Raw genomic sequence first — 26,111 nt, 5'->3', positions numbered from 1 at the left:
GCATAGCTTGTAGGAGGCATTCAGAGAGCTCCTGGTACCTGGGAGGATAGAAATGAGCAAAAAACGGCCTGTTTTTGCTCAATTGTTCCCCCCAGCACCAGGAGTACTTTATAGGCTTCCTAATGCCCTTTTTTGTCAAAAAAAGGCACGTTTTCATGAAAAGCAGGCTGTTTTTTGCTCATTTTGCCCCCCCCATCGAGGAACACTCTATAAGCCTCCTAAAGGCTATTCATGCCCTTTTTTTGGAAAAAAAAAATGGGTCCGTTTTAGTGAAAAATGGGCCATTTTGGGGAGGTTTGCAGGGTGCAAAAACTTTTATTTGCCTCTTCAAAACCTTGGTGTGTCTTATACTCTGGTGCATCTTATACTCTGAAAAATACGGCATATGTATGTTTTTGTTGATGTGTTTAAGTGTTTTTAAAAAAGAACATTAGCTGGGATGAAGATGACTTTGCCTCCCCATGTGAATTATATCCTAAACTGCAACTACTTCAAAGGCGGGTTCCTACTAGTTCGGCCTGGTTCGGCCAAACCAGTAGTGGTATGCTGGCCTGGGTTGCAGAACCGGCAGCGACCCAGACTGGTCATGCCTCTGAACCGGTTCCCTGGTTGCCGCAGCCACCCCTACAATCTTGTTTTTGAGTCCTTCGCATATGCAGAACAATTTTTTATTGAACTGTGCATGCGCGCACAGCTCGTATGCAGTGCACCCACGAGTGAACTGGCAGTAATGCCAGCTAGAACCTAACCCTGAACTGCTTATTGCAAAGGAAGAAGTAAGTTGGGGACTAACTGAGTTACCCTGGAAGAAAAGATCTGTATCATCACTCATATTCTTGAAAAATCTCTAATAAATTTCACATGGCTTAGAAAACCTGGATTTACTAAAAGAGATTGGAATATGGAGATTTGCTTTTGTCTTTCATTAAGTCTCATAAGAGTTTGACAGATATTCTAAATTGTAGCATATTGTATGGTAGATGGGGGAGGGAGAGAATGAGACATTTAAGAAGTCCTTATGCAATCTCCATCTGTTGATCCTTCTTTGTGTGCAAATGTTTTGCACCAAGGCTTTGCACGGATTATAGATTTAATATACAAGATATCATTGCAGGGTTGGGGTTGACCTGAAAGAGCAGTCCTTTTTCTCCTCCCAATCTCTTCCTTCCTTCCTTCCTTCCTTCCTTCCTTCCTTCCTTCCTTCCTTCCTTCCTTCCTTCCTTCCTTCCTTCCTTCCTTCCTTCCCTCCCACCCACCCACCCACCCACCCACCCTGTTGGATTTCATTCTATAGAGTTTACATTAATTGGGTCTTGGGCCCTAGCTTTTGAGCGCTGAAGAAAACAAGTTACTACTTCTCTATAAGAACCCTTCAAAAATTGAAAGATGGCTAACATGTCTCCCCTCAGCCTTCTCTTCTTTAAGTTAAACATACTAAGTTCCTTTTTATAAGATTTAGACCCCACAAGACTGTTGGGAGAAATGTCCATCTTAGTTCAGTTCCAAGTGGGGAGAAAGAAAACAGGGAGACTGCTTGGAAGGATGGTTTAATGGAGCAGAACAGCGGTGGGTTTCAAATTCTCCTTTTGATTTTTTCCCCACTTTACAGGGCTAATCCTGTAAGGAAGGCAGGAAGAAAACATCCTGGTGTTGTTTCTAGCCTAATCTTTATTGCCCTGCTTAAGAAACTGCTTCTCCTGTTAACCCTTATTACATTGTAACAGCTAAGACAAAGCGCCCATTGACTTGAGTGATGTTGAGTTCGCTATGCCCACCCAGTCACATGACCACCGAGCCCCACCTACCCAGTTGGTCATTAGGGCAGAGAACCGGTTGTTAAATTATTTAAATCCCACCATTGGTTATACCGCTCTTGACCCAGCCTAAGATTTTTCTGACCTTTTGGGCAGCTACAGTAGACCTGTGGGCTTCTCCTTAGGACTGCAGCTTTTCATTTCTTTTGGGCTCAGAGTGGAGGTTCACTGGTTTATTTCCTAAAACAGGAAAATGCACAGCATTCATGATGAACTGTTATCCAGATTCCCAGGAGGGAGGGAATACATCCCAGAGGAGCAAGAGAGAACACAGTTTTGATAGTTTGTGTGAGAGGAAGAAGATGAAGATGGTGACTCTTCGCTAATAGTTCCCAGAGTACATGTTTCATGGTGCATCTACCCTGCTTTAAATTGGCAAGAATTCTATCTATATTTGAGGAACAATAAAGAAACCCGATTAGAAGAGTCTCAATGAGTGTTTCTTAATTTTTGAAGCCTGACACATGAGTTCATTCCTAGTGGTATTAACTCAGGTTTAAAGTTTTCTCCATCTTGAAATGTGCCGCCACATAAACGCAACAGAACTCAATTCATATTTTCCTTACAGAATCAGAAAATTGGATGAAGCCTTGTCAGGTGATCGAATTCTCTTAAAGCTGCATGGACATATCCAAGACGCTTATTCTTCTCTGAAGAAGGCTTTTTTGATGCTTGACAGAGTATGAGTATTGATAAGATGCCTCTCCTCTCTCCCCTTTCCTGCACAGTTATTCTGTTCGGGATCTTTCAGACATTTTTACTTTTGCATTGAATTGATCTTAAATTATTCTTGTGAACTCAAAAAGCAGGAGTTCATTAGCAAAAAATAATAAACTTTCCTTGTAAATAAAGGCAAATATACATTTCAGAATAATGTTGCAATCAGGGGTGGTATTCACTTACCTTCCCTATTGGTTCGCAAATGTGAGCGCATGTGCCACATCCATGCATACGCTTAGCCTTATGTGCATGCGCTTTGGCTTAAAAATATATGCCTAAATGGGATGCCATAGAGCCTGGGGCAGGTGGGCGGGGCCAGCCACAATTTCCATTACCGGTTTGGGCGAACTGGTCCGAACTGGCAGAATACCACTTCTAGTTGCAATATCCAACCTGGGTCAGTCACCAGGACTAGAGCTTTAGTCTTCCAAGCTTTTAGACTCATGCTGGAGCCCATCCTCAAGGAACTTCTCTCTCACAGAATATGCACTTTGGGCTATTCTGTGTGTAGTATTTATGTGGTGTCTGATTGTGTGTAGCTTTTTAGTTGTTAATTGGGGTGTTGTCTGTTCGTTCCTTGTGCTGCCAAATCCTCAGCTCCAAATACCTGATAAGCTGGAGATATATCAGCATGCCCGTTGACTGACAAGGGGCCTGTTTCCCAGGCTTCAATCATTTCCTTGGCTATTTTTGTACCTGCTCAGCTAACAATCTTAGTAGCTGCGAAATTGAACGTATGTTGTTCATTGCAATGTGATGTTATCACTGAGTTCAGGTCGCCTTATCTGACTGCTCACTTGTGTTCTTTCAGTCTGTTGGTTAGCTTCCTCCACATCTGTCCTACCTAGTCACAAGGGCTATCTAGTACAATTAAAGTTGTCTGATTATATTAAATACATTTAGTCAAATATAACTTAATTTCCATTGCTTAGATCCATACCTAGATTATGGCGATTAGTTCAATGAACTCCATTTTAAGCAGGACATTGACAAAGTAGAGGAGAGCAACCAAGATAATAAGGGACATGAGGGGAAAAATATATTAGTTGAAGGCATTGGGTGGCTTGGAAAACAGATGGTTCTGGGGAGACTGGAAACTGTCATCAAATATTGGAAGAGCTATCAATATAAAGAGTAAGAAAGATGATCTTGATAGAGATATGTAGGAACTGTTGACATGATAATACTTAAAAGCAGCTCAAGCAGAGGCTTCCTAATCCACTACACTATAAAAAGAAAAAGAGATACGGTATAATCAGACTTGGAAGGTTCTGTTATTATAACTAATTTCAATTAAATTAATTTTGACCTTCCAATGGAGTTGATTTCCTTGGTCTACAGTACCTAGTGGTGCTGATTCTCATGTAAAAGACAGGGCAGGGGAGATGACTGGGCCAAAGTAACTCAGTTGGCTTTCAACTCAGTTTTCAACCCAATCCACTTCACAGGGTTATTGTTATGGAGAAAATAGGAGGAGGACGATGTGTTGAATATGTTCCCTGCCTTGAGTTATTTGCAGTAATAATAGGCAAGCTATAAATTAAATAAATAAACAATAAACAAAAAGAGCAATCTGTTGAGAAAACCAATGCTTAACTGTTTAGGATCCATTAGAATGGTATATGTAAACCATTTTGCTTAATCTCTCAGAGTAGAAAGATACAGGTGTCACATTACATCTTATGCCACTTTTATAGCAATAGCACTTAGACTTATATACCACTTTACAGTGCTTTGCTGCTCTCTCTAAGCGGTTACAGAGTCAGCCTATTGCCCCCAACAACTTGGGTCCTCATTTTACTCACCTCGGAAGGATGGAAGGTTGAGTCAACCTTGAGCCTGGTGAGATTTGAACTGCCTAATTTGCAGGCAGCCGGCAGTCAGCAGAAGTAGCCTGCAGTAGTGCACTCTAACCACTGTGCCACCGAGGCTTATGAGGTTGTAGTATATGAACTCCAGCCTCATTTTGGGGTAGGGTGGAGATTTCTCTAGTTTTATCCTGTTAACACAACGTACGGTGTTTTTAGTTATACCGACTACAAGATGTGAAAGATTTGATCTGTATTGGGAGTTGACTGATAACTGGATCTTTTCTGTGGGGTTCAAACATTTTACTGAGAATTGAACTCCATATCTCTCTAACCTGAAAGCTTCAGGGAAGATGCCAACCACATAGACTAGACTCTATAGTACATCCTTTGCCGCCAGATCACTGAACACCAGAATCTTCACCACCATTGAATATAGTAATCTAAAGCAGTGTTCCTCAACGTCAGTTTGAAGATGTGTGGAATTCTGGAAGTTGTTCCAGAATTCCCCAATTAGCATGCTGATGGGTTGAAGCCACAGATCTTAAGGGTGCTGAGGTTGAAAAACAGATCTCAAAGATCTGGTAACATATGCCAATGACTCCCAATATGGATGAAATCAGTTACATATTGTCTGATAGCAGCTACTTAAAATAAAGGAAAAGCAATCTTTTGCTGTCCCATGTATATCCATTTTGAGCTATTTCCCTTTGGGAGTAAGTTTCTCACTGTTCCATATGCTAAACCAACGTAAGAAAATTCATATGATTCTTGACAACGTTAATTAGAGATAAACTGTAACAGAAAAATGCTATTTTTCTTCCTATGGAAGACAGATAAAGTGTTTTCTTACTCTGATTTTGATTTCTTATTTTGATTTTCTATAAACTTGTGGTAATCACCATATCTAAAGCAACAGGTATACTGGGAGTGGGAAGGCTACATGAGAATTAAAGCTTTCTCAGTCTGAGTGGCATCAAGATAGTGAACAATGGGCATTCCTTCCAAAGGCATCTTACATTCTGGATTTTAAAATAAATCAAAAATTGTAAGTTTTGGCCAATGTCTTTACATAAACACTAGATCTGAAAAATTAAATAATAATATAAATAAATAAATAACTTAATTAGTAGAGTAAAGCAGATTGAATATCTTGTAGACTTGTGAAATGAAAAGTAAGTTATGGGCTTTATGCTGTCTTTTAATACTGTTGAATGCTCTGCTTATGTTTTTAGAATCAAGATGGGAAAATTACAAGAAATGAACTTCGACGTATTTTAGATTGCATCATGTTTCGAATAAGTGATGATGATTTCCAAGAACTAATCAAGATAATTGATCCAGATCATACTGGACATCTAAGCTACAATGAATTTTTAAACCTCTTTGAAAAAGATTTTGTAGTAAGTTTCATCACCAATCACTTATCTACATTTCTTTCTGGAATAAATGGTTAAAGCATGAAGCAACCATTTAGAAACAGCTATTTCTAAGCTTTGGGGGCGGGGGATATATTGCCAACAGATACCACTGTATACAATAATACAATAGCAGAGTTGGAAGGGACCTTGGAGGTCTTCTAGTCCAACCCCCTGCCTAGGCAGGAAACCCTAGCATTTCAGACAAATGGCTATCCAGCATCTTCTTAAATACTTCCAGTGTTGGGGCGTTCACAACTTCTGGAGGCAAGCTGTTCTGTTAATTGTTCTAACTGTCAGGCAATTTCTCCTCAGTTCTAAGTTACTTCTCTCCTTGATTAGTTTCCACCCATTGCTTCTTGTTCTGCCCTCAGGTGCCTTGGAAAATAGTTTGACAGTTTCTTTGTGGCAACCCCTGAGATATTGGAACACTGCTATTATGTCTCCCCTAGTCCTTCTTTTCATTAAACTAGACATACCCAGTTCCTGCAACCGTTCTTCATATGTTTTAGCCTCCAGTCCCCTAATCCTCTTTCTTGCTCTTTTCCGCACTCTTTCTAGAGCCTCAAAATCTTTTTTACATCATGGCAACCAAAACTGAATGCAGTTTCCAAGTGTGGCCTTCCCAAGGCCTTATAAAGTGGCATTAACATTTCACGTGATCTTGATTCTATCCCTCTGTTGATGCAGCCTAGAACTGTGTTGGCTTTTTTGGCAGCTGTGGTTGGCTCATATTTAAATGGTTGCCCATTAGGACTCCAAGATCCCTCTCACAGTTACTACTATTTAGCAAGGTATCACCTATACTGTACCTGTGCATTTCGTGTATATATATATACACACTTCATGCACCTCCCATTCCTTGGGCTCCTCTTGAAAGCTGAGTCATGCTGTGGCTGGGGGAGAACTTAGAGCTATGAAGTTGCAGAAGAGCTGAACTTGTGAGAGTCAGTCTGCTGACAGCTATCAATCTTGAAAAAGTTAAGTAGGGTTGGGGTTAAGCTTGCTGAAAAACAGCAGTGCAGGAATGTCTGCACTGAGTGTGGTAAACTCTGTGTAAGAAACAGGTGGAGTTTTGATCACATAGTCATGGCTGCCATCTTGATTGTATTAACTATATTCTTATCCTGTGGACACCCTTACGTTGATAGTAAACAATTTCTGTCCTACTGCTCAGAAGAACCACATGGACAAATTTGTGAAGTCTCCAGGAATCCAATCTAACTTGGAGGAGGCTTTACTAATAGTCTTTGACTTACAACTGGTCACTTAAGAGGCTGTTCAATATTATGATAGACCCCAACAATGTATTATGACCCAGATTCAGAGTTCCAATAGCTGTACCCCTCCTGTGGTCATGTGACCTCATTTTGTGAGCCAAGGTGGCGCAGTGGTTAAATGCAGCACTGCAAGCTACTGCTAGATCAGCAGTTCAGCGGTTCAAATCCCACCGGCTCAGGGTTGACTCAGCCTTCCATCCTTCCGAGGTGGGTAAAATGAGGACCCAGATTGTTGGGGGCAATATGCTGACTCTCTGTAAACCGCTTAGAGAGGCCTGAAAGGCCTATGAAGCGGTATATAAGTCTACTGCTATTGCTATTGGTATTGCTATTTGGGCACTTGCACCCATCCTGTACTTATGACTGTTTGCAGGGTTCCACATTCACATTGCAATTTACAACGTTTTTTTGCTGGAGATCGGCGTTTACTTCCAGTATCTAGAAAAAACACCCATTGCAGACAATGGATTTGCTTAACAACCATGTTATTCAGTTAATGACTGCTACATTTGCTTAATGACTGCCACCAAAAAAGTCATAAAAATAGGACACAGTCATGTAATGACCCACTTAACAACTGGCATAATTTATGACCATAATTCTAGGCTCAGTTATGATTGTATAGTAAGTAAAAAGCTATATTTCTTATGATAGTTTTGATTTACTTATGGTTTACTGGTGTGGCCCGGCAGAAGCCGTTGGAGCTGCCGCCAGACTCCGACAGCGAGGGGTCTTATGAGTAGGCCCTGGAGGAGGTGGAGGACTCTGGACAGGGTACCGACTCCAAGCAGGGCAAGGAGAGACTGGTTGGCCACCAGGTGGCAGTGGAGCCTTGGATCAGAGGGAGTGATCCAGACAATACCTGTGAGTTGTTCCAGGATGCACGCCATCGAAGGGCTACTCGGCGTCAGGAATAACTGCGTAATCACCGGAGATGATTACGCTGATCTGATGCTCATTGAGATCCTCTCCTGATTATAAAAGAGACTGTTTGTGCCACGCCTTTTTGCAGAAGTCAACGTTCATGATTTAGAGAAATCGGTTCCACCACAAAACCGCGGTAGACAAAAGCGCGGTCGACGAAAGCGCGGACGTGACGTCATCACAGCGCGACAAAAACATCGTGCTGTGATCAATAAATGTAAAATTAAAGCGAAAACCTTACCCTAACCCCCCCAAACCTAACCCTAACCCTAAACCTAAACCTAACCCTTAACCTAACCCTAAACCTAACCGTTAACCTAACGCTAAACCTAACACTAACCCTTAACCTAACGCTAAACGTAACCCTAACGCTCTAAACCTAACCCTAACCCTTAACCTAACCCTAACCCTAAACCTAACCCTTACCTTTATGTGAATCGGCTTGCTTTAATTTTATTTTTATTTCAATTTTAATTTTTTTTCGTCGCGCTGTGATGACGTCACGTATGCGCTTTCGTCGAACGCGCTTTTGTGGACCACGGTTTTGATGGGTCATGGAGAAATCAACTTGGCAAGTTGGATTGCTGCCAGAGTTTGTTTTGCATTTGCTGCCTAGGTTTGTAGGACTTGCTGCCAGAGTGCTTATCTCTTTGTTTATTTTGGGCTTGCAGCCAGCGAGAGTCTGGACTGAGTAAAAGTATTCTTATTTACGTTTGATTTTGGCTTTCGTTCCTGGACGGAGAAGGGGGGTCAGAACAGTTTACTACTGAATGCATCAACCTTTTGCTTTACCCAATAGACACATGAAAGGTATGCCATACAGGTAGTCCTCGACTTAATGACTTAGTCCTTTGATTAGTGACAGTTTCGTCAGAACTGGTGCGACCCACCTCTGATATTGACCACAGATTTTCCCACATAGTGGTGTAGTGCAGATTTTAAAAACCTTTATCTTCTTTCTGAGCTTGATCTTTGGAAACAATATGAGAGAATTCTAATTTAACTTTTTTTTAAATCCAATTAGACAGATTCAAAATGGGCTACTAGTTCAAAGAAGGCTAAAAAGCCAACTTCTGTCCTCGAAGCATGGAATATTGTAAGTAACAAAATGCTTTCTTTTAAAAAGTCACTCGAGAATTTTGATTTATTGGCGTTTTATAATTTCCACAATATTACAACTCTCTGTAATTTGAACTTCCTTGCTTAAATGATTTTATTCTAGGCAGAAGATGTTCTAACGGAGCAAGTGAAAGGGTACTGGAATGAATTTAACAAAGCTTTGCAAGCGTGTGATTCTCGAAATGAAGGTATTATTAGCAGAAATAACTTCCGAAAGATCCTTCAGCTCTATTGCCCCACATTAACAGATGACCATTTTATTGCGTAAGTAAATACTTTAACAAATTTTCGTTTTAAATGTGTGTTTCCCCCCCCCCCTGCTTTTTATTCTCATCTCCCTTTGGACGTCATCATTATTTGGGTATTTATTGTCATCCATATTTATCATTGTGGGCCTTTTTTTAAAGTCCAAGATGAACATCAGTTCCTAGAAAACGGTGTCTCAATAAATTACAGCTTTCTAATTAATTTCCGTAAATCATGGTGGCTCAGTGGCTAAGAGGTTGAGCTTGTTGATCAGAAAGGTCGGCAGTTCAGCGGTTCAAATCCCTAGTGCCGCATAACGGAGTGAGCTCCCGTTACTTGTCCCAGCTTCTGCCAACTTTGAACTTTGAAAGCACATAAAAAATGCAAGTAAAAGAAGAGGAACCACTTTTGGTGGGAAGGTAACACCATTCCGTGTGCCTTTGGCATTTAGTCATGCCGGCCACATGACCAACGAGACGTCTTCGGACAACGCTGGCTCTTCAGCTTTGAAACAGAGATGAGCACCGTCCCCTAGAATCAGGAATGACTAGCACATATGTGCAAGGGGTCCCTTTACCTATAGTGTTTCTCAGTCATCCAGGTCATGGTTGTCCCAAAGGTGCTTTTTCAAGAGGCAACTGGACTTTCTGGTTGTCTTTGAAGATATTTCACTTCTCATCCATGAAGCTTCTTCAGCTCTGAAGAAGCTGGAGAAACTTCTTGGATGAGAAGTGAAACGTCTTCAAAGAAAACCAGAAAATCCAGTTGCATCTGATATATCCAATTGCTCAAGACAGATTCCGCAAATCCTCTTTATTCCACAGCTATTTATATACAGCAATAATTCTTTGGGAAAGTCCTCTTTGCTTTTGTTTATCTCTAGGGGAGGAAAATTTCCAACGTTCTAAATGTTGAGAGTAAATTAATAAAGCACCAAATCTGCTGATTGCTTCAGATGTCTGAAGTCAAATCCACATGAGAAATTGCCTAATTTACCTAATTAATTTCTGTTTCCCCATCTTACTCTTCCCACCAAGTTACAACATGACAAACCTTGTTGTGGAATTGTACAAAATATGATGCCATTATTCAGCCCATTCTAGGAAGTTGAGAACCAATTGCCAGAACATTTCTGTTGAGGTCAAAGACAGAAAATCCAAAATTGGGGGTTAGTTTTGCACACCCTGGTGGTATACAGAGGAAAAGCTGGCTCGAAATTTATTTTATTTATTTATTTAGTTTGTCAAGAATGTGCAAGATAACAGGTATAAGCAGTGGTGGGTTTCAAATTTTTTTAGCACCTCTTCTGAAGGTGTGGCCTGCTTTGTGGGAGTGACTTGCCAGCCATGTGACTGGGTGGGTGTGGCCAACTTGTAAAATGTGGTGAAAGTCACTTAACAATGCTCTTGCTTAGCAACCAAAATGTTGGCTCAGAAATTCTGGCATTTGAAGCACCCTTAAAGCTGTCAAGTTACAAGACCCTTGCACCCCTAACCCTTTAGAAAAAAAACCCAGGGGTGTTCAAACTTGACAGTTTTAAGACTTGTGAACTCAAACTCCCAGAATTCCTCCTCCAGTCATGTTGGCTCAGGAACTCTGGCACTGAAGTGTGCAAATCTTAAAGCTGTCAAGTTACAGGACCCTTGCACCCCTAACTCTTTAGAAAAAAAACCCAGGGGTGTTCAAACATGACAGCTTTAAGACTTGTGGACTTCAACTCCCAGAATTTCTCCTCTCCCTCTTCATCTTGATGATGTGCGGACGGGCGGGGTGAGGGAGCTGGAACCAGTTCTAAACGGCACTGTAGAAAGAGGAAAGAAGAAAGCATCGAAGTCACCTCACACAAAATCATGTTTGGTGCAAGAATTCTGAACTGAGTCATGCACTGTACCCTCCACTATTAAACCATGCTTGTTCTGATGGATGATTGGAGGATTCTTCTGAGGGCAAAGATCTCCTTTATTTTTACCCTAAATACTGTGCTGCGCAAACCAGTGGTGGGTTTCAAAAATTGTTTGAACCTACTCTGTGGGTGTGGCCTCCTTTGTGGGAGTGGCTTGCCGCCCATGTGACCAGATGGGAGTGGCTTGCCACCCATGTAACCGGATATGAAGATGCCGACGACACTTGTCAGAACCAACTTAAATTACCTCACACACAGCACTGGCATGCATAAGAATATGATGGAAACTTGGTTTTTAAAAGGCATCTTTGGTTTGCGTTAAAACAACTTCAACACACGCAATGTTCTGATTGCACCACAAACGCAGTAGTCATCCTTACCTTTCACAGAGGCACTGAGTTTTATAAATATGAGCATGATAGTGTAGAATAATCATATCCAAGGACCAGTGGTGGGGTTTAAAAAAATTTGGAACCTCTTCTGTAGGTGTGGCCTGCTTTCCGGGTCCACTGGTGGAACTTCTTCTAACCGGTTCGGTAGATTTGACGAACCGGTTCTACCGAATAGGTGCGGACTGGTAGGAACCCACCTCTGGTGCAAACCCTTGCCCTCCAGTGTCAGATACAAACCTGCATTTCCAGCTGGATGGAAGATAAGCCCAACAAGGTGAAAAATGATATGGCTAATGATCATGGATGGCTGCAAAATATTTCAGTTCTGAACAACTTCGAATTAATAGTAGTACCCAGTGATGGGTTATGGCCAATGCGCCCCTGTACAGGTGCACCGGTGCCTGCTAGGAGCACCTGGTACCATTCCGGTATAGTGCTTTGGAGGGTCCACCCGCCCACCTGCCCCCCTTACCTGTATTTGACTGAACCGGGCCATTTCCACACGCAGCGTACGGCACATGAGTGACACTCCACTGAGCAGCTGGAGCTTCGCAGGGCAGGGGTGCCACATGCGCATGCACGTGGTGGATGCCCGTCCCCGTCCCAGCATACAGGTTTTGATGGGATCTGGAACCCACCACTGGTCATACCCTCTTTCAAGCATACAGTGATGATTATGAGTGTAAAACCAAATACATTGGACCTTTGTAATTGCATCATGCTTGAGTAGAACTGTTTAAGGCCAGAATACCCATGAAGTGATTCAAACAGCCTGTTTCAAATTAAGCCAGCTCTTCCACACTTGGAATTATTTAGCCATGGTGGTGCATAGTGGTGGGATTCCAAATCTTTTTCTGCCAGTTCTATGAGAGAGCGCTTCGCGCATCACTCAAAGACCGCCCTCGGTGTCAGCGCTGGTGAGCTGAGCTGCTTTTTTAGCTCATCTGAGGCGTGGTAATCTGCTCTGCCACACGAATCAGATGAGGTAAAAAACAAGGGAATATAGGACAAAGAGGGTGGGATTGCGGGCCCAACCAGAGGTGGTATTTGCTGGTTCTGCGAACTACTCAAAATTTCTGCTACCGGTTGGCTCGAACAGTCAGAACCTGCTGAATACCACCTCTGATGGCACAGTGGTTAAAATGCGGTATTACATATTGTTTCTGCTTATTGCCAGGAGTTCGATTCTGATAGTCTCAAGATTGACTCAGACTTCCATCCTTCCTAGTTCGGTAAAATGAGGACCCAGATTGTTGGGGGCAAGATGCTGGCTCTGTAAAGCACCATACAGTGATATATAAGTCTAAGTGCTATTGCTAATTAGGAACAAAATTGTTTTTGGGACTTTAAAGGTCATCTAGTCCAATCTCCTGCCCAGAACAGAAATAGTCAGACCATTTCAGATCAATAGTTGTTCAATCTTTCTTGTGATGGAACTCCCACAATTCCAGGAGGGAAGCTGTTCTGTTGCTTCATAGCTCTCATGATGAGGAAATTCTTTATTTTGAGTTTCCATATCCCTCTATAAAGCTTCCACCCATTGAGACTTGTTCTACTATGGAGGTAGTATGGAATATAAGTTTACACCCTCTTCCCTGAAACACCGCATTAAGGACTGGGAGATTGTTTGCCATTAGCCTCTCTTCTTTAGGCTAATCATATCCATTTCAGTTGGGGGGAAAAACTACTACTACTTCCATGCACTTGGGAGCAAGTGGAACATCTAGAGGGAAGTTGGTTGTACAGAGTAACAGAGATGACTTTGCAAAAACTATGCAGAGATTTTTTCAGCAACACCTGTATGAATATGCTTTAAGCCAGGAAACAAAGAAAATGGCAGAAATTCAGAATAAGTGTTGGTTAATGTTGAGACCCTGGAAAAAGTGCAGAGAAGAGCAACCAGGATGATTAGGGGACTGGAGACTAAAACTTATGAAGAAAGGTTACAGGAACTGGGCATGGCTAGTCTAGTGAAGAGAAGAACCAGGGGAGACATGATTCCAATATTTGAGAGGCTGCCATAGAGAGGAGGGGGTCAAGCTATTTTCCAAAGCACCTGAAGGCCAGACAAAGAATAATGGATGGAATGACCAAGGAGAGATTCAACCTAGAAATAAGGAGGAATTTTCTGAGAGTGAGAACAATCAACCAATGGAACAGAAGTTGCCTTCGGAAGTTGTGAGGGCTTCATCACTTGAGACTTTCAAGAAGAGATTAGACTGCCATTTGTCAGAAATGGTGTAGGGCCTCCTGTGTGAGCTGGGGGTGTGTGTTGGACTAGATGACCTATAGGGTCCCTTCCAACTCTGTTAATCTGTTAAATCTGTTAACTCCCTGGTTAAAAGAGGGAGGAAAGGGAAGACACAGGCAGTCCTGCAAGAGCTGATTATTTGAGCCAATTTCAATAAAGGAGACTTCCCATCAAACTTTTGCAGAATATTTTTCTGACCTGGCCCACCTCAAAGGGCTCAGAAACCTCTGTCGCATTGAGGGACTAGATGGGAAGTCATTTGTATAGCTCAGATAAAACTGAGGATCTCAAAATCTGAAGCCAAAGTCAACGTGCTAAAATGCTAATATGCTAAAAGCACAGAACTAAGGGGACCTGTTTTTTGGGTGTGTGTCTTCATCCATATAATGGAGTAGCTTTTCTGACTGAACGTGACAATGACCAGGATGTCACAGACCTTCTGGTAACTGTTCAAGACTGAATTGCTCCAGAGAGCCTCTCTAGTCTAGTAAATAAGACAAGGCATATGGCAGATGGTTCTATATTTGATTTGTGTATTTTTAAGGATTGATTTTATGTTTACACCATGGATGTTTTATTGCATTATTGTCTGTTGTTGTGAATATTGAAACTCCTTTGGATTGCAGCAGGCACAAATGGATTGATGAAATAAATAAATCTTGCCAGTTTGGCAACTTTCAACAATATGAATTTACAGTATAAGTACAAAGAAACCTAGCATATTTACACCTTCCACTTTCCATTTACTATGCCTTCTGTAAAATGTCCTGATAGCCAGTGCCCTGAAGGTTAAGTCACTAAATTTCCCACAAATCCAGTACTTTAAAACAGCAGAAAGTCAGATATATTTTTTTGTTTCTGCAAACTGCCTGGGTTTAAGGTGGTAGCAGACTAAAAGTCTAATAAGTAAATAAGTAAAATTATTTTCAGCAATTTTGACAATTGGGAGTTGTGCAAATATCTACCTTCTAAGACAGATAATAATTTCAGACCCTTTTGCAGCCACTTACCATTAGGATGGTAATGGTAGGCAGTGGCTCAGTACTTGAGCTTGTCGATCAGAAAGGTCGGCAGTTCGAATCCTTAGTGCTGCGTAATGGAGTGAGCTCCTGTTAATTGTCCCAGCTTCTGCCAACCTAGCAGTTAGAAAGCACATAAAATTGTAAGTAGAAAAATAGGGACAACCTTTGGTGGGAAGGTCACAGCATTCCGTGTGCCTTCGGCATTGAGTCATGCCGGCCACATGACCACAGAGACGTCTTTGTATAGCGCTGGCTCTTCAGCTTTGAAACAAAGATGAGCACCGCTCCCTAAAGTTGGGAATGACTAACACCTATGTGTGAGGGAAGCCTTTACCTTTACCATAAGGATGATGACAAGATTCATACAGTTTTATTAACAGCTTTATTAGAGAAGAAGGGATTAGATTACAGAGTCTTGGAAACTGGATTTATGCATTTTAATGCTCCATCAGTCAATAGTGTGTTACAGTGAGAATCTTCTTGCTGACTGCCTCTTGGAGTTATGGGGAAGTTGCCGCTCACTTTTCTGAAATGGGAGAATGTGCAAAGGTTCTGGTTGTGGGTTCCACCACAAATGCGTGAACAACAAAAGCGCGCCTGACTAAACCGCGGTGACAAAACCGCGCCGACAAAACTGCGCGACAAAGGAGCAACGAATGAGCCCTGAAGCGCGCCGACAACAGCGCGCCGACAGAAGCGCGCTGTAACCTAACCCTAACCCTAAACCTAACCCTAAACCTAACCCTCAACCTAACCCTAAACCTAACCCTAACCCTAACCCTAACCCTAAACCTAACCCTAACCCTAACCCTAAACCTAAACCTAACCCTAAACCTTACCTTAACTTAAATCGCGCTTCTGTCGGCACACTGTTGTCGGCGCGCTGTTGTCGACGCGCTTTTGACATCGCGGTTTTAGCGCCGCGGTTTTGTCGGCGCGCTTATGACGTTCGCGCTTTTGTTGGGTCACGCTGGTTGTGTATTGTTTTGTAAATTCCCACACTCTTCCCCAGATTCTGAGAGATCCATTAGACAGTTGTGTGCAGTGTAATCCTGGGTTATACAGGTAGTCCTCAATTTAGTGACTTAGCCTTTCATCTAGTGACTAAGGTTACAACAGCTCTTATTCTGACCATCCATAGCAATCTCAAGGAATGTGCTGTAGAAACATAAAATCTACTGGGCTTTGTCTCGTGAGAGCAGTCTTCCAATATCTCAGGGGCTGCCACAAAGAAGAGGGAGTCAAGCTATTCTCCAAAGGACTAGAAGGCAGGACAAGAGGCAGTGGATGGAAACCAATTAAGGAGGGAAGCAACTTAGAAATAAGGAGAAATTTCCTGACAGTTAGAACAATTAATCTTGCCTCCAGAAATTGTGGATGTTGCAACACTGGAAGTTTTAAAGAAAAGATTATACAACCATTTGTCTGAAATGGTTTAGGGTTTCCTGCCTAAGCAGGACTAGAAGATCTCCAAGATCCATTCTATTCTGTTCTGTTCTGTTCTGTTCTGTTCTGTTCTGCTCTGCTCTGCTCTGCTTCGCTCCGCTCCCCATTCCATTCCATTCCATTCCATTCTATTCTATTCTATTCTCTCTTCCCTTGGAAACCATGACTAGAAACCGAGGCCAGAGATGGAAGTCAAGGCAAAGGAATAGGGAGAGCCCCATTCAGCAGTGGTGAAAAGCCCTTGTCCAAATTCACCTGATTATGCCAAGGAACAGTGGATGGCACTGTTCCTTCACAAACACAGAGCTGCTGAGAAATTCAGCATTCATTGTTACAGAAGTCAAGTTGACATGACTTCTAAGCATTCTGAGAATAGATGGCAAGAAGACTCTTGCAGGTTTTATAACCAGAAGATGTAGGTCAAACAGTTAAGGCTTCTGCTTTTGTGATTTACAGCAGATAACATTTTTGGCCTTAATTAGGTCCTGCTGCACCTCTTTGGGGCATATGGCAATTTTTTTGCTGCTGAGACTGGGTGTCTGGCATATGTGTTGCAGATGGTTATTTGGCAGGTGATATTCAGAATGAAAAGCAGTAATGAGATTAAAGATGTTTCATTACATGCAATTCTGCAGATTGTATTCATCTTTGTATCTATTTTCCTGTAATGCTGAGGTCCTGTATGTTCACATCAACTGAAATCTAAATGGGCAGTCCGGTTAGTAGAAGTTCTGTCTGTCCCATTCTCCCTTTCATATATTTTAAATGTGGCAATTTCCCCCCCTCCTTTAATGAAATGTTATTTTCTGGTGCAGTAGAGGTTATTTATTGCTTATCCTTACATTTGAGCCAACTTAAAAGATATCCGATTTGCTGTGAAAAGAATATTCAGCAACTGTTCTTGGAGGGTTTTTTCTAAATCTGTTTTTGATTTTTTAAAAAAAAATATTTATTCAACTTATGAAGCACTTAACATATTCACTGGACTATTAAAAAATGCAACCCAAGGAAACCATGTAAGAGCAGAAATCAGAAAGCTAGTTCTCGAAAGAGCAAAGGAAATCCTTGAAGGTGTTTTACCATGTGAATCATATCTCTTTGTTCTTTATCACCAGTGAAGTTTTAGTTGATTAGCAGCACAACCATACAAGAATTCTTTTGGCACAAAGAAATATCAGACTTTGGTACATGAATATAAAGCAGGGGTGGGTTCCTGCCAGTTCTAACCTCTTCTATAGAAGAGGTTCCACAAATCTACAGTGCCGTTTAGAACTGGTTCCAGCTCCCTCACCCCGCCCATCTGCACATCATCAAGATGAAGAGGGAGAGGAGGAATTCTGGTAGTTGAAGTGCACAAGTCTAAAGCTGTCAAGTTTGAATACCCCTGGGGGGTTTTTTTCTAAAGGGTTAGGGGTGCAAGGGTCTTATAACTTGACAGCTTTAAGACTTGCATGTTTCAATGCCAGAGTTCCTGAGCCAACATGACTGGAGGAGGAATTCTGGGAGTTGAAGTCCACAAGTCCTAAAGCTGTCAAGTTTGACCACCACAGGTTTTTTTCCCCTAAAGGATTAGGGGCGCAAGGGTCTTGTAACTTGACAGCTTTAAGACTTTCGTGCTTCAAATGCCAGAGTTTCTGAGCCAACATTTTGGTTGCTAAGCAAGAGCATTGTTAAGTGAGTTTCACCACATTTTACAAGTTGGCCACTCCCACCCAGTCACATGGCCGGCAAGCCACTCCCACAAAGCAGGCCACACCTACAGAAGAGGTTCTGAAAAATTTCGAAACCCACCACTGATATAAAGGGACAGAGAGGGTTACAATTATTTATCAAACATTGATCATAATTGTTTTGAATTGGTGATGTACAGGCTGTACCAGAAATACCAGGATGATACTACAGAAGGAGTTCTCTACAAGATGCTCTTGCACAGTTTAGGAGTGTCCGACTTGCCAAAAGAATTAACAGCTGACACCACCAGGACCTCTTCACCACGAGAGACTCAGCAGGCAGAGGAGAAGAAGCCAATGGATCTTCCAGAAAGGTAGCCCATCAGAAAGGTAGCCCATCTGGGACTGCTAAAGTAGACGCGTCATAATTATGGCCTTCATCTGCTCTAAGCAAATCAAAGCATCTCAGGGGCCTAAAATGATCTCAGAAAAGTAAGCAAGAGTCACATCTGGTTAGTGGTTGGAAGGGAGACCACACAGAAAGCTAGACTGGGAAGTTGAGAAGTTATTTCTTAAGCAATAATACTACACAATACAATAATATTGTTGCTTAAGAAAACCACGCAGATCCCCTAGCGGTCTTGCTTGACTCAAATGTCTCTTTGTCATTGTTTAATTTGCATATTTAATACCCCCCCCTCTTCTAGCTTGGAGCTGCAGTTCAGATTGATTGCTCTTTTGTTGTCTTCTGAGAGAAGCATTAATAAAGAAAAGCTTTATTTTAAGTGAAAACCTAGAGCTTTTGTAGCTAGCAGTGGCCTTGTCCTCCATAATGCCCATCAGTGCATTAAAGGTATGAATGAACCATTTATCTACATTGCCTTCCACAGATTCTTCTAACTGAGCATTTCCCAACCTTGGCAACTTTAAGACGCCGGGTGCATCACACGCTGGTCGCGGCCACGCCCGGTTTAGCAAAGGGGGCGGGGTAGTCCTGATACTTTACGTGACGCCACCATGATGTGACTTTGACACTCCTGTTCTACCCAGTGGAGACTTTAAGCCTAATGTAGTTCTGGCGGTGGACGAGTAGGATTCTCAGTTTCATAGCAGAACTCCAGGCATTGCCCAGAGAAAGTAACCAGCTGCAGACTCAGAAGGAAAAAAGATATTATTATGAGATCTTAGAAGTATCTCAATATTAGATTAATATTGTATAATGCTTGACCCAACACAATCACTTTTGCACTTATTGGTTTAGGATATTCATTGACTCTGGATAAAATTAAGACTGGTGGCTTAGATATTTTTGAAAGGAGATTTAGAAAAGGCATATCTCTGAATGCCTGATAACTAACTATAAATACAGGTAAGTACTATATGTGATGTCTTCATCTATCATGGCTCCTAGTGGATGTGTTCACTCATATATTACTTTTCCTTTAGGGGTTCCCTTAATTCCCTCCCTAATTTTAATCACAAACTGCCTTGTGAGAGAGACTGAGAGCACAACTAGCCCAACATCACCCCGTAAGCCAGTGGTGGGTTGTGGTACGCCCCAGTACGGGCGTACCAGTGCCTGCCAGGAGCACCGGGTACCATTCTGATACGGTGCTCTGGAGGGCCCACCCACCTGCCTGAGCTCCTTACCTGTATTCCGCGCACGGAGCATACGGCGCCTGTGCGACGCTCTGCTGAGCAGCTAAAGCATTGCGGAGGCGTCGTGGAGGTAAGGACGCATGTGCGCGCTGCCTGTGTGTGCCCGTGTGCTCCACGCGTGCATGTGGGGCACTCTGGGCCCCGTTGCACCATACTGGTTACACCGGGATCTGAAACCCAGCATTGCCATAAGCTTATCTAGCTGTGGGAAGAGTTGTGTCTTCTTACTCCAATGCGCTTAAAGGATGGAGTTTCACTCACACCATCACAGCCATCATCCTGACTCTTTGGGCCTTACCATGCAGATGCCCCTGTTAATCATTCTTCCAGTTTTAGAATGAAGCAAATTGAAGACCACATCTACAAACAACCCAGGAATAGAACTGTTGATGAAGTCCTTGAAAGGCTGAGGGATGGGATCCTGCATCAGGAAATGTGCATGAGGGATGCCTTCCTTGCTTATAACAAGCAAGCTAGCGGGAAGTTGACTAAAACTGATTTCCGCAAGGTAAATAGAACCTTATTTCATTTTAATTTACTCTTGCTCATTCAAACCAACTTAGTCTTTTGTCTTTTCTCTAGATAGCTTCTTAATTTCACTTTAATTTACTCTGGGTCATTCCAACTGATGTTTCTGTGTTGTCTTTTTTCTTGATGGCTTCTCCGCTTAGGGCACTGCTTATATCTTGGTCTTACGAAAAGTCTGTAAATAGTTTAGGGGGGTGGGATTCAAAATATTTTATTACCAGTTCTGTGGGCATAGCTTGGTGGGTGTGGCTTGGTGGGTGTGCCAGGGGAAGGATACTGTAAACACTCATTCCCTCCCCACTCCAGGGGAAGGATATTGCAAAATCTCTATTCCCTCCTGACTCCAGGGGAAGGATATTGCAAAATCCCCATTTCCTCCCCACTCCAGGGGAAGGATATTGCAAAATCCCCATTTCCTTCCCACTCCAGGGGAAGGATACTGCAAAATCCCCATTTCCTCCCCACTCCAGGGGAAGGATATTGCAAAATCTCCATTTCCTCCCCACTCCTGGGGGAAGGATATTGCAAAATCCCCATTGCCTCCTCACTCCAGGGGAAGGATATTGCAAAATCCCCATTCTCTCCCCACTCCTGGGGGAAGGATACTGCAAAATTTCCATTCCCTCCCCACTCCAGGGGAAGGATATTGCAAAATCCCCATTTCCTCCCCACTCCAGGGGAAGGATATTGCAAAATCCCCATTCCCTCCTGATCAGCTGGGACTCGGGAGGCAGAGAATAGATGGGGGCAGGGCCAGTCAGAGATGGTATTTACCGGTTCTCCAAACTACTCAAAATTTCCATTACCGGTTCTCCAGAACTGGTCAGAACTTGTTGAATACCACCTCTGCTCCCACTCATATCATTTCCACATAGCATTGCTTACATTTTCTGTTACCATCTTCATTTTGTACCTTGGACTTCGTCATGTTTAACTCATCAAAAGACGCCATGAAACTCAGTCCCACGCAAGATAATTTTGCACTGAGGGGAAAAGAGACATATTTGAAGGGCATTTAGTGGGCCCTTTGCCTAAAAACACAATTTAAATCCCAGTTTAGGGACATTGAGGGTGGACAAGAATTCAGCCTCAAAGCAGCAGAATCAAAGCCACAAGCCCTTTCTTTACAACCTGGATGTAAATAACACACCACTGATATAACTGGATATTTTTAAGAGTTGTGGTGGTGCAGTGGTCAGAATGCAGTACTGCAGGCTACTTCTGCTGACTGCCGGTTGTCTACAATTTGGCAGTTCGAATCTCACCAGGTTCAAGGTTGACTCAGCCTTCCATCCTTTCAAGGTGGGTAAAATGAGGACCCAGATTATTGAGGCGGCAATAAGCTGACTGTAAACCACTTAGAGAGGGCTGTAAAAGCACTGTGAAGTGGTATATAAGTCTAAGTGCTATTACTATTGCTATTGCTATCTATCTATCATGAGCCGTGGTGGTACAGTGGTTAGAATGCAATACTGCAGGCAACTTCTGCTGACTGCTGGCTACTAGCAATTCAGCAATTTGATTCTGACTAGTTCAAAGTTGACTCAGCCTTCCATCCTTCCGAGGTGGGTAAAATGAGGACCCAGATTGTTGGGGGCAATAGGCTGACTCTGTAAATGGCTTAGAGAGGGCTGTAAAGCACTGTAAAGTGGCATATAAATCTCAATGCTATTGCTATTGTTATATTTTTGTATGCTGGTACTCTTTAAGTGAAGATACTTGAATGAAATACGGTATATGGGCATCTTCTCTCTGGATTTCAGAAAGGGTCTTGTTCTTGCAGTTGCAACAATGCCCATGAAATGGGGTTATGTTTGGGAATTCCATCATGCCATCCCAGCACAACTGTTTCTTTTGGATTAACTCAACAATACACCGCAAGGAAATGAATTGTTTCTTTCTCATTTCTCCGCTCTTGTAGCTCTAAAATTAAACATTCGATCTGATAGCAAAAAGCTATACTAAAATACAAAGCTGCTAATCTCTTTTTAAAGGCTTTCAAAATCTCCCGAAGAGTGATAATTTGTTAATTAGCACATTCTCACTTTTTTTCCACGTTTTTAAGCCAGTCAGCCATTCAATGTTTCTTTTTTTCCCCAATGGTACATCAGTAAAATGAAATAGAATTGCAAGAACAATTACCACTGAAGCCATTACAAAAGGACTAAAAAAAAATACTGTACAAACACAAAAGAACACGCTCAAATTAGAAAAGGTGGGGAGAGTTGGAATTATTAAGTGGAGAGAATGGCAAACTGAATTCAGTTCTGCTACTGCATTTTTATCTAGCAGTTTCTACAAATTTTATATGTTCAAAACCACACCAAACTACGTTGCTGCAAATTTACTAAATGATGGGGATTTTGTGCATTTTCAAGCATCAATGGCTCTTTCTTGAAACAAAGTTTTGTTGGTTTAGCATGATGGGTATTTGTCTATTTTGAATTCAATTCAAGAGAGTAGATATTGTGTATATTGGTTGATGTTGGTTGATAAGAGCCGAGGTGGCGCAGTGGTTAGGGTGCAGTACTGCAGGCCACTTCAGCTGACTGTTATCTGCAGTTCAGCGGTTCTAATCTCACCGGCTCAAGGTTGACTCAGCCTTCCATCCTTCCAAGGTGGGTGAAATGGGGACCCAGACTGTGGGGGCGATATGCTGACTCTGTAAACCGCTTAGAGAGGGCTGAAAGCCCTATGAAGCGGTATATAAGTCTAACTGCTATTGCTATGTTGCTACCAGTGACATTCCAAGGGATTGTATCCTGCACAGTGTTATATAATCTAGTCATCTTTTCTCTCTCTCTAACAGTTGTTGGAGGATATTCAGATGCCAATGAGTGATGATCATTTTAATCTATTAATTGAAAAAATAGGATTCCCTGTTGGAGGCTTGAGTTATCTTGATTTTGTAGCAATGTTTGAAGGTGAGCAAAATACATTGCTAAGTAATATATTGATGCTGAGATACGGATGTTGCATCTACTTCCTGGCTTTTTCAAATTCAGGTGGAAATTAACTATTTTGTGATAAAATCTTTACCAAATATGTAATGCACTTGTCAAATTCCAGAGAAATGAATGAACAAGGAAGCATTCTGATTGTTAGCTGGGATCAGCCAGCTGTGTGGTGTGGGAAGCCTGTAGTTTAGACAAGTTGAGAAGAACAACCACTACTAGTGTTGGTCTTATCTTCTGAACTGAAAAGAAGAGAAAGTGGCAGTGGTCCTGCTTGCGTTACATTCTCTTCTGTCAGCAACTAATAAACTTTCTCCTCTATTCAAGAAGCCAAAAAACCCACAACCCCTTACTAATCCCTTTCAATTCTTGTATTATGCAAAAAAATATATAAATAAGAGAGGGCCTGGTGACATCTTTTCAAACTAACACACATTTTATTCAAAGGCATCAGGATGACAGGAACTTGGCTGAAGCTTCTCAGAACCTGGACATGACTAGGAAGGAATCAGCTTTATTGTACAACACAACTGGAGCCACTTCAAGGAGTTAATTGCTTTCTGACATATTAGAAAGGAGTAGGAGTAGAAAGGAGTATATACTGTATTTTTCAGAGTATAAGACGCACCAAGATTTTTTAAAAAAGATTTTGCACTCTGCAGACCTCCCAAAAATGCCACGTTTTGCGAAAATGGGCCCGGTTTTTGTAAAAAAAAAAGGGGGGGGGAGCATGCGTAGGCTTTAGGAGGCTAATAGAGTGCGGCTGGGGGTGGGGGGAGCAAAATTGAGCAACAAATGGTCCAGCACTCTGGAAGCCTCCTAAAGGCGATGCATGGTCATTTTGGTGAATGGGGCAGGGTTTTGGGATGCCAAAAATGCTGTATTCAGTGTATAAGATGCACCCAGATTTTCACCCTCTTTTTTGAGGGAAAAAGGTGAGTCTTATACTCCAAAAAATACAGTAGCTGCTATATATCTGGTATCTCCTTGAAGCACTTTCTACAATGACAGCTATGGATGGCTGGTTCCAAACCAGAATCATAGAATAGAATAGAATAGAATAGAATAGAATAACAGAGTTGGAAGGGACCTTGGAGATCTTCTAGTTCAACCCTCTGCCTAGGCAGGAAACCCACACCACTTCAGACAAATTGTTATCCAACATCTTCTTAAAAACGTCCAATGTTGGTGCATTCACAACTTCTGGAGGGAAATTGTTTGACTGATTAATTGTTCTGTCAGGAAATTTCTCCTTAGTTCTAGGTTGCTTCTCTCCTTGATTAGTTTCCACCCGTTGCTTCTTGTCCTGCCCTCAGGTGCTTTGGAGAATAGCTTGACTCCCTCTTCTTTGTGGCAACCCCTGAGACATTGGAACACTGCTATCATGTCACTCCTACCTAGTCCACCCTTTAGAAGCTGATGGCATCTAAAGATGGGTCTGTCATGATAATCTTAATGAGTGGGAAAGGTATCGTGAAAAAACCTGTGGTTTCCAAATTCCACAAATAGCTTTGGAGCAGGATTGAAGACAGACATGCTGTATCTTGCTCAATTCTCTAATGCTAATGCTTGTAGAGAGTGAAAAGCCATAGAGCCATTGAAGCCATATCTGGTTAGTATTTGGATGGGAAAATCCATGGTTGTAGGCTACATTGGATAGGAAAAAAACCATAATGGAATAAAGAACAACCACCACATTAGTGGTGTGGCAAAAAATTTTTTTACAGGTTTGTACATATAGTTCTCAGGATTTGAGCTCAGCTTGAAGGAAATGTCATCTTTTCCCTAAGTGTAAAACCTTACTTTTAACTATGTTGAATTTCATTTTGTCAGGTAGAGCCCAGTGAAATTGGTCATATTGTTATCCTTTTTATTTTAAGGTTGTTGCCAGATGAATCTGGATGGACAGATTGACTAAATCTGGACCTGAGGTGCTAAAAACTACTTGGGATATTTTAATCCTTGGGATAGTTTAATCAAAAAAATGGAATGGATGAATAAGGGCATTCCTCAGACTTGCAATTCTGTTTATAAAGACAGATTCTGTGAAATTCAAAAGAAAGGGTGCTGGCAATTCCCTGGTATTGTCAGGCATGAAAGATCAGGTCTACACATAAAGGTACAATTAAACCAATGTATTGCTAATCATGCCTATTCCCAAGAATCTTCTCAACTGATGGTTGACACCAGTAGTGGGTTTCAAAAATTGTTTGAACCTACTCTGTGGGTGTGGCCTCCTTTGTGGGAGTGGCTTGCCACCCATGTGACTGGATGGGAGTGGCTTGCTGTCCATGTGACCGGATGGGAGTGGCTTGCCGCCCATGTGACCAGATATGAAATTATGAATTAGTACTTAGGTCAGTCCAAGTAGCTATTCAGAAGTTAGTGGTTAGAAGCAATTGTAAAGCAAGATATGGAATTAAAACCAGAAATATTTTTTTGGCTATTTGAAAGGGAGTATAATATATATTTAATTTTACACATGTTAGCAGCTGCTGGAATTGTGTTTGCACAACAGTGAAAAAACAGAGATATGTAAATGAATAAATATTACAATGTGCAGGAATAAATAAATTGACAATTAAAATCAAGAAGGCTTTGAATACTTTTTCACGTGGGATTGGTTTTAGCAATTGCCAACTAACGGAAACAGAAATTAGAAATCCAAAAGTATGAAAGAAAATACCAATTATGTAAGGAAAGGTCCCTAAAATGTATAAGGAAATATTAGTAGATCATTATTAATGCGTAGATAACTGCAGGACATTACACACCCGCCAGTGGTGGGTTTCAAAATTTTTGGAACCTCTTCTGTAGGTGTGGCCTGCTTTCCGGGTCCACTGGTGGAACCTCTTCTAAGCGGTTTGGTATATTTGATGAACCGGTTCTACCGAATAGGTGCGAACTGGTAGGAACCCACCTCTGGTTGACACCTGCTTGAGGTTAAATAAGGGTCA

The 26,111-nt window shown here is 41.9% G+C and overlaps 1 protein-coding gene across 1 annotated transcript in view; it reads left to right on the top strand.

The window, feature by feature from the left end:
- EFCAB6 (EF-hand calcium binding domain 6) overlaps nt 1-26,111 on the top strand; it is a 132,338-nt gene that overhangs the window by 44,720 nt on the left and 61,507 nt on the right. Inside the window, exons 11-17 of the mRNA XM_087722207.1 lie at nt 2,383-2,494; nt 5,578-5,745; nt 8,989-9,060; nt 9,187-9,347; nt 18,214-18,387; nt 20,003-20,180; nt 23,010-23,124. Of these exons, the coding sequence (XP_087578333.1) occupies nt 2,383-2,494; nt 5,578-5,745; nt 8,989-9,060; nt 9,187-9,347; nt 18,214-18,387; nt 20,003-20,180; nt 23,010-23,124 (980 nt within the window). The remainder of the gene's footprint in view (nt 1-2,382; nt 2,495-5,577; nt 5,746-8,988; nt 9,061-9,186; nt 9,348-18,213; nt 18,388-20,002; nt 20,181-23,009; nt 23,125-26,111) is intronic.

Source organism: Thamnophis sirtalis, unplaced genomic scaffold, assembly GCF_051295495.1.
Source record: "Thamnophis sirtalis isolate CommonGarterSnake01/CBP01778 unplaced genomic scaffold, rThaSir2_p1.2 scaffold_9, whole genome shotgun sequence".
Taxonomy (NCBI): Eukaryota; Metazoa; Chordata; class Lepidosauria; order Squamata; family Natricidae; genus Thamnophis; species Thamnophis sirtalis.
The sequence above is the reverse complement of the archived record's forward strand: the minus strand, read 5'-3'. Positions and strand labels throughout refer to the sequence as shown.